Source organism: Rhopalosiphum padi, chromosome 2, assembly GCF_020882245.1.
Source record: "Rhopalosiphum padi isolate XX-2018 chromosome 2, ASM2088224v1, whole genome shotgun sequence".
In the NCBI taxonomy this organism is placed as follows: Eukaryota; Metazoa; Arthropoda; class Insecta; order Hemiptera; family Aphididae; genus Rhopalosiphum; species Rhopalosiphum padi.
Genome location: NC_083598.1, coordinates 68,984,746 through 69,003,594, shown reverse-complemented (window position 1 = coordinate 69,003,594; position 18,849 = coordinate 68,984,746). Strand labels below are relative to the sequence as shown.

Sequence of the window (18,849 nt, the reverse complement as noted above, 5' to 3'; positions counted from 1 at the left end):
ACCTTAACTATTGTAATATCTACTCGGAGTTATAACTCCATGTTATAGGTCAATTGAGGTCTTATATTTGATTCAGATATTGAGTTTGGTACCTAAGTATTTATAGTACCTAAACATTTTTTACAATTGTACATGTCTATACATGGCTATATCATGGAATAGTTCCTAATAATATTAAGTTAAATAAACTGTAACTAAATAGCTAAAATTATTTTATTAGGTGCCTATACAAATTTTATTATAAAATAATTGATATAATCATTTTAAGTTTAATGATTTAATGGTTTGATAGTTGATTTAAAATTTAAATAATAAAAATACAATTTGTTGATTTATATTATATAAATTGTAAAGTCCATATTAAATTAATATAATATGATCACCGATAGTTAAATACTAAAATAATTCGTACAATCCTTCAGACAAAGGTTAAAGGTAAATTAAAATATAATTATTGTATTTAAAATCTATGGTAAAATATTTGATAATTTGGTGTTAAGTAAAAATAAATATTTATGTAACCATATACAGAATACCTACTTAAAAATCGATAAATTAATTAAATACCTACCAAGCTATATTAAATTAGTTTTTAATTATTATTGTTTTTGTTGCTAATATAAAATCGAAAGTTGGCATATACCAAATACTTACTTTACTGTTCAAGTAATAGAAATTACAAAACCTCATTTAGTGAATCATATTATTATTACACTACCCATATATTTTACAATATACAATTTTAAGACATTACCAAAACATAGGTACATGTAACATCATGTAGCTTTGTCACTTATAATATGTATAGTGTACACATATATCATACTGTCATTTTATTTTATTGTAATTAAAATTCATTTCTGTAAATATAAAAATTGTTATTATTATTGCTTTGGATTTATTATCTATTTGCGTTTTTTTTTTATTTAAAAACTTAATTTCAAATATTTCATACATTTTTTTATGTTTAAATTATTATTAATTAAAATACTACTTAAGTTTAAAAATAATCGAAACTTATAATTTATGTTTAAAATGATAACATAATATTATCTACTCATAGATTTAGTAATTGAAGGTTAACGAGTTAATCGTATTACAGTTTCGTGTTTTTGTATTTTTTTACAATAAATTATAAGTTATTACTTAGGTACTTGTATAGTTATATACCTAATCTTCATGGTCATTTTTTACTCGTAAGTGATCAAGCAGTACTAAATTTGTTTAAAGTTAAAAAGAAAATAACAAACCTATACTTAAATGTACGTTTATAATACTTAACCTATTTATTATTATATTATTAAAATTGCCCAAATGAGTGTTTCTTTTGATTTTATTAATGTAATTTAAACATAAAAAACCGTCAAGTAGGTAAACATTGCTGTACAATTAGTATCGAGTGTACCTCGTCATTGAGTATTTCACTAAATTATGGATTATAATATGTAAGATATGTCAAGTCTGAATTCAAAAAAAATTATTGTACGTAAACGATAGGAAAACTATTCTGAGCAAAGACAGTTTAGCTTTTAAAATAATTATTATTTTAATAATACCTAAATACCTATTATTATAATTTTAACAAATTATCGTAACTCTTTTTGTAATTTCCGATTATTTTTAAAAGTAAATGATTTTTTTGACTCTCAAAGTATAAACTAAATCCAATTACCTAACCAAAACCACTTTAAAATTTAAAAATTGAAGCATTTTTTTGCTATAAAAAATGTTTTCAGACACAAAAAAAAAATAAAGTATACACATCATTGTAAAATCAATACATTTATAACTAAATCATTTAATTTTTAACAAATACCAAATTCATCTCGACAATATAATTAATCATATTATTTATATAAGCGTAACTACTAACTATAGTGTGTTTATAACTCACTCGTCTGACTCAACTGCAGAGTATTGTAGAATAATTATAGGTACTTTTATGATTTCTTAACTATATTTTAATTGTTTAAATTAAAAAAAGTATAATAATATATTATTTATGTAAATATAAGAAAACTAATAAAATAGTATTAATTTAAGAAGACGTGTTACTCGATCGCGTTTGTTTCCTCTGTCTTACACTCTTACGTACGAGTTCATCAAAATCATTTAAATCTTTGTTAATTTAATTAATATCAAAGTAAATCAAATTTAAAGGCTTATCCGTGTTATCAAGTCAGCTGTTTTGATATTTTAATTTTAAAGCTAATTTATTAAACATATAAGTCTCTGGCATAATAATAATTTATCACCGTATTTTTATGTAAAAAAATAAAAATTAAAAATTATTATCGTTATCATTCCTTTTATTATTTTAAATATATAAAAAACAGAGAGAACACGGGCAATAACCTTATACTTTTAAATTGTATATTATAGTTAATAGGTCAATTATGCATTGAAGTATTAATAGGTAGGTACTATCAACTAAAAATTGATTTCGCTGAACGATAACTTCCCATGTTATACCTTTGTAACGATCGGGACCGTCCTGATGATTTGCGGGGCTCGGGGCAGAGTAAAATGTCTAAAATGTCACTATCACGCGTCAGTTGGCAGTTGCATATATATAGCTCCCCAAATTTGAAACTCAAATGTGCGCAAATAGTTTTAACAAATATAGTACCTTGCACCAGTTACACCTTCAACAATATTAATAAGTAAATAAATTAATAACGTAACATGGCAAATAATAAATAATAATATTGACAAAATAGACAATAAATATAAAGTTATAATAATAGGTACAATATAAAAATGTATTAAAAATTAACTTTTCTACTTTTTAAATCCGTGAATTTATCAATAATATATTAATATCATTATATTTTAATTGGTCAGCAATTTATTTTTCTATAGAGATTATAGCTAAGTTGGTGGCCTTTTCTTTTACAATTTTACATGAAAAAAAATGATATGTACATTTTTTTTTGCTCATCAACTTGACTTTTATTTATTGTATCTATGAAAACGGGGCCTGTCCAACTGTGATGAGAGTGCGGGACACGGGGCGAGCCCCTGTTAACCCCGCCCTAGGGACGGCCCTGATAACGATTTGACGTAGGACTACAGGAGACAACACATTTGTGGCCGTAAGCATGCTATTATTGAAGAAACTAGTTACTCTTCATAAGAATATGTTTTTAACTTAAATAATAGTATTTATATTTTATTTCGTATGGCAAAATATAAAAAAAACATAATTATTAGATAAAATTATATATTCACAAATCTCATGAGCTATTTTAATTTACACTAATTAATATTAATATTATTGTATAAAAGATGAATTGATTTTCATTCAAATTCTGTTTTTTCTATGTTAGGTAATATTAATAGTACCATGCTGCATAAGTTCGCTAGTATATAAGTATTATATCATTTTTATTATACTATAATGTCGATTATAAATTATATAATCAACGATTTATAATATGTTTGATATATTTGATCTATCACGAATGTACAATATAATATTAAAATTTAAATAGCTTATAGCTAGGTATATAGTAATGTGGTCAATTCTGTATATTTTATATGATCGTCTTGAATACAAAAAATGGGGAATTCGTTCTGTTATATTATAGATACCAGGTACCTATATTCCTATATGTTACAAGTATACCTTTTCGGCCATTGAAGTGGATGTGTTAAAAAATGTAATTGAAATGATTCAATAGACAATCGTTGAAAACGAAAAATGTATTCTGTGAATGACACCAAAGGATTAGTACAGGGATTAGTGTTATATTATTATAACAAGTATTTTTTAATTCGGTAGGTTGAACTCATTTTTGAGAATAATATTAAATTGGCTTTAAGTCATTAGTTATTACTGAGTAATATACATACGTTTTCTCGAATACGTATTCTCAAAAAAACATTTACGAAAACAAAAATCCCGAATTAGGTAATGTTTGATTGCCAATTTTATTATTAGGTTACAACTTATAGATTTATGTCTATAATCGTAAACATAAAAAATATAAAATAGTGGGTAGGTACGTAATGTTTATGCTACTTTAATTTCTCATATTTTATACTTACTCATCATGTGGATACAATACTGAGATAACGTGTCAACGAACGATATCGATGACAATTTTAAGTCTACATGTCGTAGTCATAAATTGTCAAGTATTAAAAGGTATATAATAATTAATAACTTTAATAAGGGTATTGAAAATAGGATGTGTTATGTTTATATTACCTACTTTAGTTACATATCTTATGTTTAATAATTATTATATGGACATTGGACCACGATAACACATCGACAGTTTTAATTTGAAGTTGACTATTATACACTGCTGGCGCAGTGTAATATAATACAATACTATTACGGTCGTCAATGTGTGCGAAGACGGAAAGTAGAGTATGTGTATTTTAAAATTTTTAAAATTTACATTAAAATTTAATGTAATATATTTCAAGTTATTAAAATTTATTTACGATCTACAAAATCAAATTTTAAAAGAACATATTAGAATTGTTCTGAACTGCGTGATAAATAATGGATCTAGGACCTAGCTGATACGGATAATAGATTTTAATCCACCCTACGGAGAGTTTGTTTTTATAAAAAACCAGAAATCGATCAAATCAAGAAAAATGGGCCGCTAAAAAAAAACTTTGGCTTGAAGCAAAAATCTGAAGAAAATCCAAAGCGTAACCTGCTAAAATCTTACAAATTATTAGATATACCTAGAGGAATTTCAGTTAATTATCCGAATGAGAAAGTTTAAAAAATAAAAATTAATTTAAATATTTTCAAATTATAATTATAAAAAAATATTTCGTTTATACAGTCGTTTTTTTTTAAATGTATTATAATAAAACAGTTTAACTCGCTTAAGGGAAAAATCATTATTTTACGTTTGAATTTTGTCAAAATTTTATCTTAATACATTTTAAAAATGTTAACTATATTTTCGATATTTTTAATTTCTTTAATGATAACTTAAAGAACTAAACAATAACATTTTAAAAATTGTTTGATGTTTGTACATATTATCCTCTTCCACCTTTATATATCTCTGGGAGCATACACACAGTACATACATGCAAGTTATAATAGCCCCCCAAATTAAAAACTCAAATTACGTCTATGATTGTAGTTTAAAAATATTTTAAGCACTCCAAGTCCCATGTGGTGGATTAAGAAATGAAAGTAATCTTTGAGTTTGCCTAACTCAGTGTCGTATTTAGGATTTTACTGCCCCGGGTACACATTTTTTTAATGCCCTTTTCCTCTTACCGGTTTTTTTATAGTGGCAATTTTTCCGGGGGTGGTAAACTGAATCATGGATATTAAATTGAGTCCGGAAAACTTTAATGTGCTAGGTAAACTGAGTCCCGAGTAATAATATTTTTCGAAAGAATAATTTATAAATAACGATGATGTGCCTACTTAAAAATTAAAAATCTCTACATTCAATGAGTACTGTATAGTGACTATAGTCACCAATTAGTCATTATCGATTACCGATTTGCTTACTTAAATACATTCAAATAGATATGTATATATAAATACGTAGCAAAGTGTTAATTAAAATTAAAAAAATAACAATAGAAAACAATTTTTTTGAGACACGAAATATTGAAATATGAAAATAAAAATATTTCAAGATTTGAATTCGTTAAGAATACATCAAATACATTTTTACCATGTACATAATAATAATAAATAGTAATAAATAAAAAAAAATTTGACTTGAATTTGTATATTATATATTTAATTAATTGTGAATTTTATGTACAAAGTAGTGAATTATATTAGATATTAAAAACAAAAAAGCACATTTTTAACCACGCCAGTTATGTTAATATAACAGATAGTACTAAACCTGTAAAAGTGAGAAGGAAAATGTGCTGTTTTGGAAACTAAACCAGGGACTCAGTTTACCGTATACGTTTTCAAATCAGGGAATCAGTTTACCACAAATTTACCATCAATTTACCTAGCCCCAATTTTACTTACAATACATGTGATATACTAATAGTATCACGCAGTATAAAAATCTATAGTGTCCTAGAATGTTGAATATCGTAGGTTTTCTCAGTAGTACCCACGATAACAAAATAATCAAAGCCTGCAATTGTAAAATGTATTAATTAATTTTCATATCATATTTATTTTCATAATATATTTATTAAACAAACATCATTACATTAATATTATAAAAAAAGTTTCCAGTTAAATTTGCTGCCCCCAAAAAAAGTGCTGCCCGGGGCAATTGCCCGCCTTGCCTCCCTAAATACGCCACTGGCCTAACTGTAGAAACTAATTATATCGTAAACTTATTATAGTCTTATAGATAAGTATAGGTAAGTGCTAAAAATAGTCACAAACTAAAATTTTCTATGTTACTTTCATTAATTGAATTAATTGTTTATTTCACCTTCGCTTAACATTATATGATGGATTTAATCTCAACAATTTTTACCAGCTTCATGTCGTATACTATACCTATATACTATATAATAGTTTTTATTCTCATCCAGTCATCTAGAATGTTAAAACGTAATATTAATACAATTATTTATTATAAATTAAAATACTATATTACTAACTAATTATTAAATTTTTATAATTTTCATTTGCATACAAATACTAACCCTGTAGTAGGTAATAAATATATCCAGTATTGATTATAAATAAATTGCAAACAATTTATTTACTCTATTTAATTTATATTTTATAAATTATTATGATGTTTTAAACAATTGTAACACTTATAATTATCTTAATTATCCTTGCATTGTTCATATTATGTAATATATTTTTAATCATAAAATATTTAATCTGCATTCAATCAGATCTTTACTCATATGCAAATTATATAATAATTTTTTCTTTATTTATATTGAAAATACTTACCAAATTTTATAAAATAATCATCACTTTTCCTTTATTGTAGAGCATTTTTATTCAAACCAACGATAATTTCATAAAAGTTTGTTTATACTTTATAACAGATTAGAGAATTTGATTAACATTTATAAATCATTCGTTTTCATCTCATGCTATATATTTGATTTTCATTCGATGAACATATACTATTTTACGTTTGAAAGGTGAAGGTTATAAGGTCAACGTGTTTGTAAAATTTTGCACTCAAATTTTAAAAACAGATCTTTCGACTTTCTTAAATAATTTAAAATTTATTTTTATTTATAATAAATTATTTGATTTTACCGTGTTAATAAAAATTAATGAATATAAGCTATTTTTTCGTATTTGTTGATATAGAATTTGTTTTTTATTCCAGTTAAGAAAATATTGAACGTTAAAACAACATCTTACATATTTAAATTGATTTAAACAATATTAATCATATTATTAATTATTAATTACTCAACTATTTTTATCTCTTAATACCTATCAAATAAAAATGTAAAATCGGATCTATTTTTATAACGACAAATTGTCAATGTAGTTGATCATATGTTCGAATCAAATTACTAATACATTAATGGTAGTTGAACAATGAACATGTTTGATATCCACTACTTACCAACTATTTACTAATCACGATAAGTTTCAATGTTTATATTGCTTATAAATGTATAGTAAAATATTTTTAAAGAATCCATAATCAAATTACAAAACAATACCCATATTATCAAACATTCTGCCGATTTAAAATTATATTATTTATTAAATTTTAAACTGTACAGGTATCTATAATAACTAACAATCAACATGCAGTAATTACACATTAATTTTCTATAGTTTTGATTTTGTATAAATTATTAATTTATTTATCCTTTAAATATAAATTTTGTTTAAAAAAAAATTGAAGATTTTTTTCTATTCATTGCCTTACTATTACATACGTTGTTAATTGTGGTAGGATACCTTTATTACTCTCAAGAAAATCAATTAACCGTCAAAAAATATAATTTTATATTCGAAGCTCATTAAATGTCAGTAAATTAAACTGTGCAAAATGCCAATACCCAATAAGTGCAGTTAATGATATATATATATATATATAGATATAGATATAGATAGATAGATGATGTACCTAAATTATAACTAGCGTTGTATTGATTTACGGAATAGACACTTATAGGTAAGTTCAAGTTCAATTAATACTTAATAGCATATGATGAATTTAAACTACTATAAAAATATATAACACAATAGTTATTCATAATATGATCAAGTATTTAGACTTAATTAATCGATTTTAGCATATTAAAAATTATTATGGAAAGTAAAAAGTGTACACTTCCGCCGTCATTTTATTTCCTTAACCCGTAATTTTCCTCATTTATCCATGTACATATATTGGAAATAATATATTAATGTACCCTATAAAAAAAGTATGTTCCTTATCAATTGAGCTGGCGCAAGCCCAACATCACAAAGTCACATATCGAGCTTGTTAAATATTTTTATTGACTATTATTATATTGTAGAATTGAAAATTCGTCTATTCGAGTATTTATTATAAATAAATATCTATTGAGAAGTACCTAAATTATAAAAAAATAAATGATTTTAATTTAGAAAAACAATTGACATTACTTTTTAACTTCATAAACTTTACAATACAATTTAATATGTGCTGTACATTTTAATACAATTTCAAAAACTTAATTTAATTTCCAACATAAAAATAAATATTTAATATCTACACTAGAAACATAAATATATAATATATAATCACGTCTCTATATTCTATTTAGGTGTATTGCTATTAATTATTATATAATACTTTTCATATTTTCATGGATTGATTGGTTGATATTTAAAATATATAATAAAAATCGTTACTTATCTTATTATTTTAGATAAATATTATATGTAAATTAATCAGTAATAATATTTTAATATCATTAAATCATAAAATTTGTTTTAATTATTTAGGGAAGGCAATGATCCGGAAGACTATAGTAAAATCACATACAAAAAGCTTTTAGAAGAAGTATGCCGGTTTTCAAACGTATTGAAATCCAAAGGTGTAGTTAAAGGTGATCGTGTCGCAATTTATATGCCAATGGTTTTTGAGATCGTGATTGCTATGTTATCGTGTGCAAGAATCGGAGCAGTTCACTCAATTGTTGTAAGTTTTAAACGCATTTTATAGGCTATGACTGGCCGACTAAGGTATAAGTATACAAAATAGGATAATACATTGTATACATGTAATGATGTAAACAGACTTATAATTTATCTTTATAGATATACTATCATATTGTTTAGGTAATTTTTAGATTGGTAAATTAAAATATAACTGAACACAAAAACATGCAATGCAATTGCACCGATGTCCTTATCAGCGGTACCTTTTTAGGCGTACGACTGCGCGCGCTATATTATTTTTACTTCTAAACAACGTTGCCAAATATATAGATTTACGGTAAATTTGCACATTATTATAGTAGATAATTTATTACTTATTAATTATTATTACCGATACAGACAATCTTCCCATCACTAAGAAAGTATTAAGTAATTGGTTATATTTTAGATCATATATTTATAATGGATCAGAATACTTCATACTACCTACAATATATTTATTTTAAATTCCCATACGTGATACATGTACAAATATACCTAAACTATGTTTAAACGATGTCAGCCTACGTATTTTTTTCGCAGTGTTATATAGCATTTTATATTTATTTTTTAAATGGAAAATGAAATTCGCCATATAACTTCGAAAAGAGGAAGTGATTTGTTAGTTGTGAATGGGCACAAATGTCGATACTTTAGAGTTTAGACAGCGGGCTGATGGATACGTTCTGTAAAAAACAGTGTACATCTTTAATGAGCATAACCACCCTGCAGTGGATTCAATTCAAAAATCGAAAGGCAAGTTCTACAAGTATATCTAGTGGCCAATAAAATTAACTAAACTTCTATTACTATAATGACACTTCTCTCCTTACCCTACATCTTTAGAAGATGCCATTACACAATTAAAGGAATTACAAAAGAAGATTTTTTAATGTTTAAATGTTTTTAATGATGTATTTGTATCTATATTTAAATATTAAAAATAATATTATGATTTGAAGTTGATTACCCAATTTAGTCGCATTTAGTCGGTAATTAGTCGCACCCAATTTTGTCATGCACAATCTCACGCCTTTGAATAATCAAAATTATGTTCTTTATTATTCCGGCAGTGCGTACAGTCGTACTCCACCGAAATGTTAGATCCTATCCTTAATTCAAATATAATAGGTACCTAGGTAGTAGATATACAGCCGTATATACTATAGTCTATTAGTCTATAATAGATATTAGACATAATATTGTATTATATATCTAACATCTAAGTACCGGTCAAGTAGGTATCTAGATGTATCACTCTGACTGACTCTGTAGGTACTTGCTTATAAGTTATAACCTATACATTGTGTAATTTGTATACCAAATATACCAACCAGCAACGTAGGCACGGGAGAATATGGGAGATGGATCTCGATCCCCCATGACCATCTTTTATATTAATAAATACTTCATACAGTACACCGATAATAGAAAAAATGATAATCTTAGGTAATTTGTGAAGTGTCAAATACTCAAGTGTGATGAACTCAATTTTATATTTAAATAATTAATATCAGTAATATCAAAAACCAACACTATAGTTTTTTTTACAAAAATTAGCCAGTTGTTCTTTAGCCAATTAAAATTCCTGTCTACGCCACTGAGCTGCAATGAATTAATTCGATAGTTGATTAATTATCAGTAAGTCACTCATTATTCACCTTCATATATTGCTAAATATAGTTGGATTCTATTTCAAAACATTCAAACCAAAATAACGACGTGGATAGTCCATATTCAATGGATATTTTGATATTTCATATGATTATATTTAGTTGGATGTGCCTAGCTGGTGCCTACATAGTTAGTCAGAAATAAGCTGTTAAAAACCTATATTAGGACATAGGTAATTATTTAAAGTACCTATCTTATATCAGTTGTATCTAATATCTAAATACTAAATAGTAATAGAAGGATCCTGACGTGTTAATTTCACCCATGAGCACGAATATCAAACCATTAGTGTAAATTACTACAATATAAGCTAATCAGTTTAAAAAAAAAAACTCGAATATATTCTATTGATAATTGCAATTGTATTGTATTATGTAAATTTTCACGTACACAAGTACACAATAATACAATATTCGGTCTACAAATCTAAATTAATCATTATTAATTACTGATTGTATACATAAGTAGTCTGTATCTATCTAATATTAATATTTACATTCAAATCTATATTGTTTTAAAAATTAAATTTAAAAAACTTATTAGGTACTTAGGTATTTAAATAATTCAAAGATTTTTACTGATTAATTTTTTTTTTTTAAAACATTACTCAATATAATTCTTAAATAATTATAATTTATAATACTAGTTTTATTTTCATATTAGTTTGTGTTAATAATTTAATTACGTAGTTCTTATAGTCTATAAACTATAGTAACTAATAATTACTTTATAAAGTTGAATAGCTCATACCTAATCTTATATTTTTGGGTATTAGTTCGCAGGATTTTCATCTGATTCGCTAGCAGAACGTATGGCCGATTGTAAGTGCAAGGTTCTTGTTACTGCTGATAGCGTATACAGAGGAGACAAATTGTTAAACATCAAAAGCCTTTGCGATATTGGTAATAAATTAAGATACGCGTATTAAATCAAATTATAAATAAATATTTATTTTCACATTCTAGCAATGGACAAAGCCAAAAATTTTGGCCATGAAGTTTCAACGTGTATTGTAGTACGTCACTTACCACGACTTCACAGATCCATGAACACAACAAATGGTACAAATGGATCGAACTCCGACATAATAGATCTACACTCTGATGTACTTATACGCAATACTAATTATTTTATTAAATAATAATCTGACGTTCTTAATCGCATAAGCGCAATTTAGAAGTATTGTATGAGTTAATTTCTCCCTATTATTGTTTTAAGCAAAACAATAAGTCAATAATGTATTTCATATTTATTTATCATGTTATTAAATAATAACATTTGTTTGAATCCTGTTTCATGTGTAGGTACCTATACTTTCTAGAGCCCGCACAGACTTGGCCCACTCTACCCAAAGTCAGGTTTTGACGGTTCGAACCATACATTTTAACATTGTTCGAGTTGTCAAGTTTAAATAAAAAAATATTATTCTGATCAGATTAAAATCGGGCTACCAATAAAATAATTAGGATTAGATATTAAATTATTGTAAAATTATTTTGGATCGGGTTAGTCACGAAATGTTCGGTACCTAGTTAATTTTCGATTAGGATTTGGTCGGAATTAGGTATTTATATATTGTTTGTTAGTCGAGTAGGATTAATTTTCAGATTCTCGTATCGGATTTGTTCGGGTTGAACTAATTTAGAATTTCTGTCGGGTTAGATAGGATTCATATTCCATATAGCAGGGATCTATTGTAATATGAATCTTGTGTTTCAGGTACCTTGGACTGATGGACGAGATTATTGGTGGCATGATGAAATGGATGATGTAGAACCCTCTTGTTATCCAGTTTGGGTGTCTGCAGAAGATCCACTATTTATGTTATATACGAGGTTAGTAGGTACTAAGTACATTGGTACATATATAAGACATAAGTACTTAATTTCAAATTTTTTGAAAATGATTTTGAGTAAAAGTGTGCTTATGTTTTTATTAATGAATAGAATAATATTAAAGAACTGCTGATGATTATATTTTCTAAATTCAATAGCTTTGAATTATTTTAATATTAGGTAGATATTACTTATTTATATTAGACTAATAAATTATAGACCTAGTTATTTTGTGAGCGAAATCCGAATTAAACAGAACAGCGAACACGTAGACAAATAAATAAATACATTTAAATGATGTAGTGATAATTTTATTATTTTTCAAATTTTAAACATACTACTATATTATTATTATTAGTGGTTCAACGGGAAAACCAAAAGGAGTGCTTCATACAACTGGTGGTTACTTATTATACGCTGCTACTACGTTCAAGTATGTTTTTGATTACCATCCAGGGGATATTTATTGGTGCACTGCAGATATAGGTTGGATCACAGGGCACTCTTATGTTGTTTATGGACCTTTAGCAAATGGGGCAACTTCAGTTATAGTAAGTTTTTTCAATTATAAACATCAATAGTTTAAATATTTAAAAAAAAAAATAATTTTCTAAAATCAAGACTTAGGAAATTGAAAATTGATTTGAAAACGTAAAACAAATAAAATACAAATGAATAACTTGTTAATGTTTTCTTAACTTTAGTTTGAAGGAACACCATTTTATCCAGATAATGGAAGATATTGGTCAGTTATCGAAAAATATAAAGTTACACAGTTTTACACTGCACCGACAGCGATTCGTGCATTAATGAAGTTTGGAGAAGAACCAGTGAAGAAGTACAAACTTTATTTAATAACTTTATTGCTTTTAATATTAATTTGATTTTGTTTTAGACATAATCTCGATTCATTAAAAGTATTAGGTTCAGTAGGTGAGCCAATAAACCCAGAAGCTTGGTTGTGGTATTACCAAAATATTGGTAAAGAAAGGTGTTCCATAGCGGACACTTTTTGGCAAACTGAAACTGGAGGGCATGTTATAACTCCTCTCCCAGGTTGTACACCAATGAAACCAGGATCAGCAGTAAGTATTTTAATATAACCAGATCATCTCAAACAAATACCAAGTAACTAATTGGTATTTATAGTCATTTCCATTCTTTGGTGTTAAACCAATCCTATTGAATGAAAGTGGTAAAGAAATTGAAGGAGTTGGCGAAGGATACTTAGTGTTTAATAAGCCTTGGCCTGGTATGATGCGCACATTATATGGAAATCATGAACGGTACCAATCAGTTTACTTCAGCAAATTTCCAGGATACTATTGCACAGGAGATGGTAAATTCAAATTAATGTTTAAACCTCAAAGCTTATAACTTATAAGATAATACCTAATTGACATTTCATAATAGGTGCTAGAAGGGACGAAGATGGATATTTATGGGTGACTGGTAGAGTAGACGATATGTTAAATGTATCTGGGCACTTGATGAGCACTGCTGAAGTGGAATCTGTACTCACTGAACATCCGGATGTTTCCGAAGCTGCAGTTGTATCCAGACCACATCCTGTCAAAGGAGAGTGTCTTTATTGTTTTGTTACTCCTAACCATGGTGTGGCTTTTACACCAAAACTTTCATCCGAGTTAGTTAAAAAAGGTAAATTTAGAATACAGGCTTTAATGAATTAAAACCGATTAGTTAGTATTCATTAGTTTTATTAGCTAAGCAAATATAATAATTATGCTTTAGTGAGGGAATCAATTGGGCCTTTTGCTATGCCGGATATTATTCAACATGCACCAGGTCTTCCAAAAACTCGGTCTGGAAAAATAATGAGAAGAGTTTTACGAAAAGTTGCAGTCAATGACAGAGAAGTAGGGGACATATCAACAGTAGCTGATGAACATATAGTTGAAGAACTATTCAATAATAGGCCAGAGAAAGCATAAAATGTTACCAAAAAAAAAAAAATTGTTTTATAATATTGTTTGGTGCAAACATGACCTACATATCAAATTGTGAATTTTTTGTCTAAGACCTAAGTAGTAAGTAATCAAATAAATTGTCTTAAACAATTAATTTAGGGTGACATATAGATGCTCGTGGTTTATTATAATGAATATTATGTACTTATTCTAATTAAGTGATGCTCACTACCATAACTAATTGAGCTCATCTTATAATAAATAAGTGAATTGTATTCAATACTCATTAGTTGACAGTTGCTTATAAAGTTATAAGTTTGACAACCAATGTTGTCAGTTGTTAAGTTTATTATTATGTTTAAACTATAGTTATACGAAAATTATTATGATGATAAAAATCTGCTTTCTTAATTTTCAATAAGAGCAATTATATCAACATCATATAAATGTACCTATACAATTTTAGTTGTAGTATTTTAAGTGTTACTGTTATAATATAATTATTGCATGAACGATTAAAATGTAAAAATCATTACCTAACTTATATCAACTATATTTACTAAGTACTTAATCCTCTCCATCAATGATTTTTACAATATGAAACTAAAAATGCCTACCTATTTATAGAATGTCAAATTTATACAAATATATATTACTCTGTAAGCTAATGATATTATATTATACTATGTTTATGTACAAATATTTCAATTGAGAAATCAAAATGCAACAAATGATATCAAACTAAAGCACAAAACAACCATTTATTTTTATTTTGCGACGCTATTTGTATTGTTAATCAAAATATGCTTAAAGGAATGAATATTATACAATTAAAATTTAAGAGTATCACATATACTTACGCAACACATACATATCATTATAAAAGTTATTTTATAACAGTATAAATTGTTAATTATATTTAATCTATATTGTATTGTAATTTGTAACCATTATTCTTATATTGTTTGAATAAATATGAAAAAATTATCAATACAAATATTGGTACAAAATCTTAAATTATTCATGAATTGAATATTGTGTTATTACTTATTTATTTTAAATACTAATATTATCAGTTTTAATTAAATCTCCGTAGTACAATGTTTTTGAGTTCAGTATATTGTTCAAATAATTACTTTCTATTTCGGCCAAATTGCCTTGGCCAGCTAAAGAAACACACTAAATAACAAAATAGTTTTAATTAATACACTCGTTAAGTAATACAAATAATCACATAATATAATATACATATATTATAATTATTACATAATGCAAGCATTATCAGATATATAAATTGAAACAAAAAAAATTGCTCTTATATAAAGTGTATCTACTTTAATAAATAAACAAACAAAAAATGTATCAATACATATTAATGAATAATTAAACTAATTTCTCAATTTAATAAATAAATTATTATTAAATTTTTAAAAGTTATCACTTGAACTGATTATAATATTCACATATTTGAATCAGGAACTAAAACCAAGCCAAAAAGAAGTTTTTCTAGAATGGTAAAACCCTTAACTTGTTAGCAACCCAGAATTTAATTTAAATATTTTCAAATAACCAGAACCAAAATCAAAACCCATACTTTAAAATGAAAAATATTGTACTTTACAATGATTATTTGTTAATTTTGTTTTTACCTCCATGAAACTAAAGCCCTAACCTACCCTTGACTTAAATTTTTCAAGAACTTAAAATAGAACTTTTTAATAAAATAATTTAGTACCAGAACCAATAAAACAAAAGGTACCAGCCCCTGTTTGAACGCTATTTGGTTGTTTTTTTTTAAATATTATTAGGATTTTGTGATAATAAGAGTTGCTTATTTTCCTATATTGTCAACATTTTTAGCAAACCAGAAATCATTTCCACTTAATAAAATCTAAAATGCATATTTTAACAATTTTGGAAAAAATGTGCTTATTTATTTTATTTTTTTTATACATATTTTATACAAACAATATACTTGTATTACCTATGTATTGTACAACTCAACTATTTTGTATGGATATTTTCTATTTTTTTTAAGGTTTAGTAATTATATAATATCATATTCATATACATAAGTGAAAATTTTTTATATCAAATTAGAGGAATTCAAAATAATTTCTTAAATTATCAAATAATTGGTAAACTTATTATTTTAAATTTTATAAAATACCATTCTAGTTTTTGGTTGATTATAAAATTAACTAAAATAAATATAGCTATTAGTTATAATTTAACTACCAGTTATTTTATTATTTTTAGGATAATAATGTAATAATGTATTTGTGTTGAGGTTTGAATATTAGTAAAAACTTAAATCATAAATTAAATATAATAATTTATAGATAAAATTAAACATACTTGCTTGTCTTCAATATTCCTTGGGAGAAAAAATGCAATATTTTTAGTTATCTGACGAGTTAATTCATAAAGGTATTTACCACCTCCGTAACTTGGCATTATATCATCAATACTAAAAGTTTTTTTTTTTGGAATATGAGGGGCCACCCCATGGTGGTGATAAAAATACAACATCCGCTTTTAAAGTAGGAACCAAAGCATAATAATCTCCAATAATAAATTCTATGCGATCTGATACACCATAAACCTCAGCATTATTTCGTGCAAGTTCTATTTTCTTCGGATCAATATCTATTGCAATAACTGAACAATTTCAATTATTTTAATTGAATTCTCATATGAGCTTTAAATTTCAAAATGATAAACTATAAATGGATGAATTCATTTTAAAAATAAGATTAAATCTACCTACCTTTTTTACTAGTTAATGCAAATTGAATAGTATTGCTACCAGCACCACAAAATCCATCAATTATCAAATCACATGTACATCGTTTAGCAATCATGCGACTTATTACTTCCGGTGTTACTGAATACCAACTTTCTAAAAAATAATAATATAGTTTTGTGTATAGCTTAACATACAATTAAAACAAAATTTAGTATAACATATAGAGTAAAAATACTATACGGTATAATAATATAATACTATAGTAAATAATACTTTAGAAATTACTATTTTATATAATTATATCATGGGTAAGTAAAATTTAATTTTTATTTTAACTACGACTGTTGTATCATTAGCTATAAATAATATAGAAAATTATTTAAACACTAAAGTAATTTTTATTTTCTTATTTTCTATACACTTAAAACTTTAACCCTATTTTACTATCACAATTCACGGTTATATTTTCTTGTAACTATTCTTTGCTCAATATAACAAATTCACAACATTGTGACAAAAATAAAAATAGTATAATAATGAATTGTAATTTTTTGCTTACCCTTGTCTAATTTAATTCCTTGGTCAAATTTTTTAAACAGCCTATACCTAGAATGCCAATATTTCAACAATGAAGTGTCTTTCTGTATTTCGTCGGGTAATGTTTTTAAAATTTTTGGATCCAATTCTTTACGCTTATATTTTTTCAATTCTCTTCTCCGTTTGTGTTTATTTTTAAGAATTCCATCACTACCCATAATTAAGACAAAATAATTCAAAATAGGTATGTTAATTAAACCTTGTAATTTGGATTTTAGATTTTAAATTTTTAAATTGAAACATTACTTTCGGTTTAATCCGGTGGTGATAAACTGATAACATTGATTATATAAAAGATAAATATTTATTATATAACCAAGAATAAATTCTGTGATAATACATACCTTATTGATAATATTATTATTTATTTTATCCGACCAATGATTGAGTGGTTATAATCTCGATTATAATATTTATAACTGTCCTCACTCCTCAAGTCTGAACTGTCTGGAGTCTCAATTCACTGTCACAAGCACAACTAAAAAGTGCTATTGAATTTTATATTTATCGTTATTGTACCGATACACAAGCAAAAATTGTCATGAAGCCTGGAATAGTTGCCGATGAAATGTTCCCTGAAGGGACAAGTGCCATAATGGACTTGGATGATGAGGTAATTTAAATACATTATATATATATATCATTAAATTAATGATTAATGTATTGTTCTTAGACTGGAAGCAATGTTATATTTGAGATGAATGAAAAAAGTCTACAAGCTGACTTTTATAATGGTATGTGTTTTTTATAAACAAAAAATATGAATTAATGTTTTTCTTATTTTAGTTATTTTAATATTTAATTATTAGTTTATTATTAAAACGGTAAGACATGTGTTTTCACACGAGGGAAAAAAGTATTTTGTGTTATTTAAGGATATACCTGATATAGGTATTTAAAGCATAATAAAAAAATTGAGTATATTTTATTTAGCTTTTTTAGTGTTTAGCATAATATAATTTAACAAATTAGTCATGTTATAGTGTTTAG

At 25.7% G+C, this 18,849-nt stretch overlaps 2 protein-coding genes across 3 annotated transcripts in view; one reads left to right on the top strand and one right to left on the bottom strand.

The window, feature by feature from the left end:
- The window catches only part of LOC132919854 (acetyl-coenzyme A synthetase), a 32,253-nt gene extending 16,712 nt beyond the window's left edge, over positions 1–15,541 (top strand). For both annotated transcript variants that reach the window (XM_060981743.1, XM_060981742.1), the window contains 10 exons: positions 8,882–9,077; positions 11,526–11,652; positions 11,716–11,855; positions 12,470–12,585; positions 12,944–13,136; positions 13,290–13,423; positions 13,481–13,670; positions 13,735–13,924; positions 13,999–14,244; positions 14,338–15,541. In XM_060981743.1, coding sequence (XP_060837726.1) covers positions 8,882–9,077; positions 11,526–11,652; positions 11,716–11,855; positions 12,470–12,585; positions 12,944–13,136; positions 13,290–13,423; positions 13,481–13,670; positions 13,735–13,924; positions 13,999–14,244; positions 14,338–14,537 — 1,732 coding nt within the window. In that variant the 3' untranslated portion in view covers positions 14,538–15,541. The remainder of the gene's footprint in view (positions 1–8,881; positions 9,078–11,525; positions 11,653–11,715; positions 11,856–12,469; positions 12,586–12,943; positions 13,137–13,289; positions 13,424–13,480; positions 13,671–13,734; positions 13,925–13,998; positions 14,245–14,337) is intronic.
- Positions 15,542–15,556: 15 nt separating this feature from the next.
- LOC132919855 (trimethylguanosine synthase-like) lies at positions 15,557–18,141 on the bottom strand. The gene is given in 5 exon segments (XM_060981744.1): positions 15,557–15,692; positions 16,872–17,000; positions 17,002–17,174; positions 17,284–17,415; positions 17,822–18,141. Coding segments are annotated over 5 exon segments (753 nt in total). The 5' UTR covers positions 18,018–18,141; the 3' UTR covers positions 15,557–15,569.
- Positions 18,142–18,849: the final 708 nt, after the last annotated feature.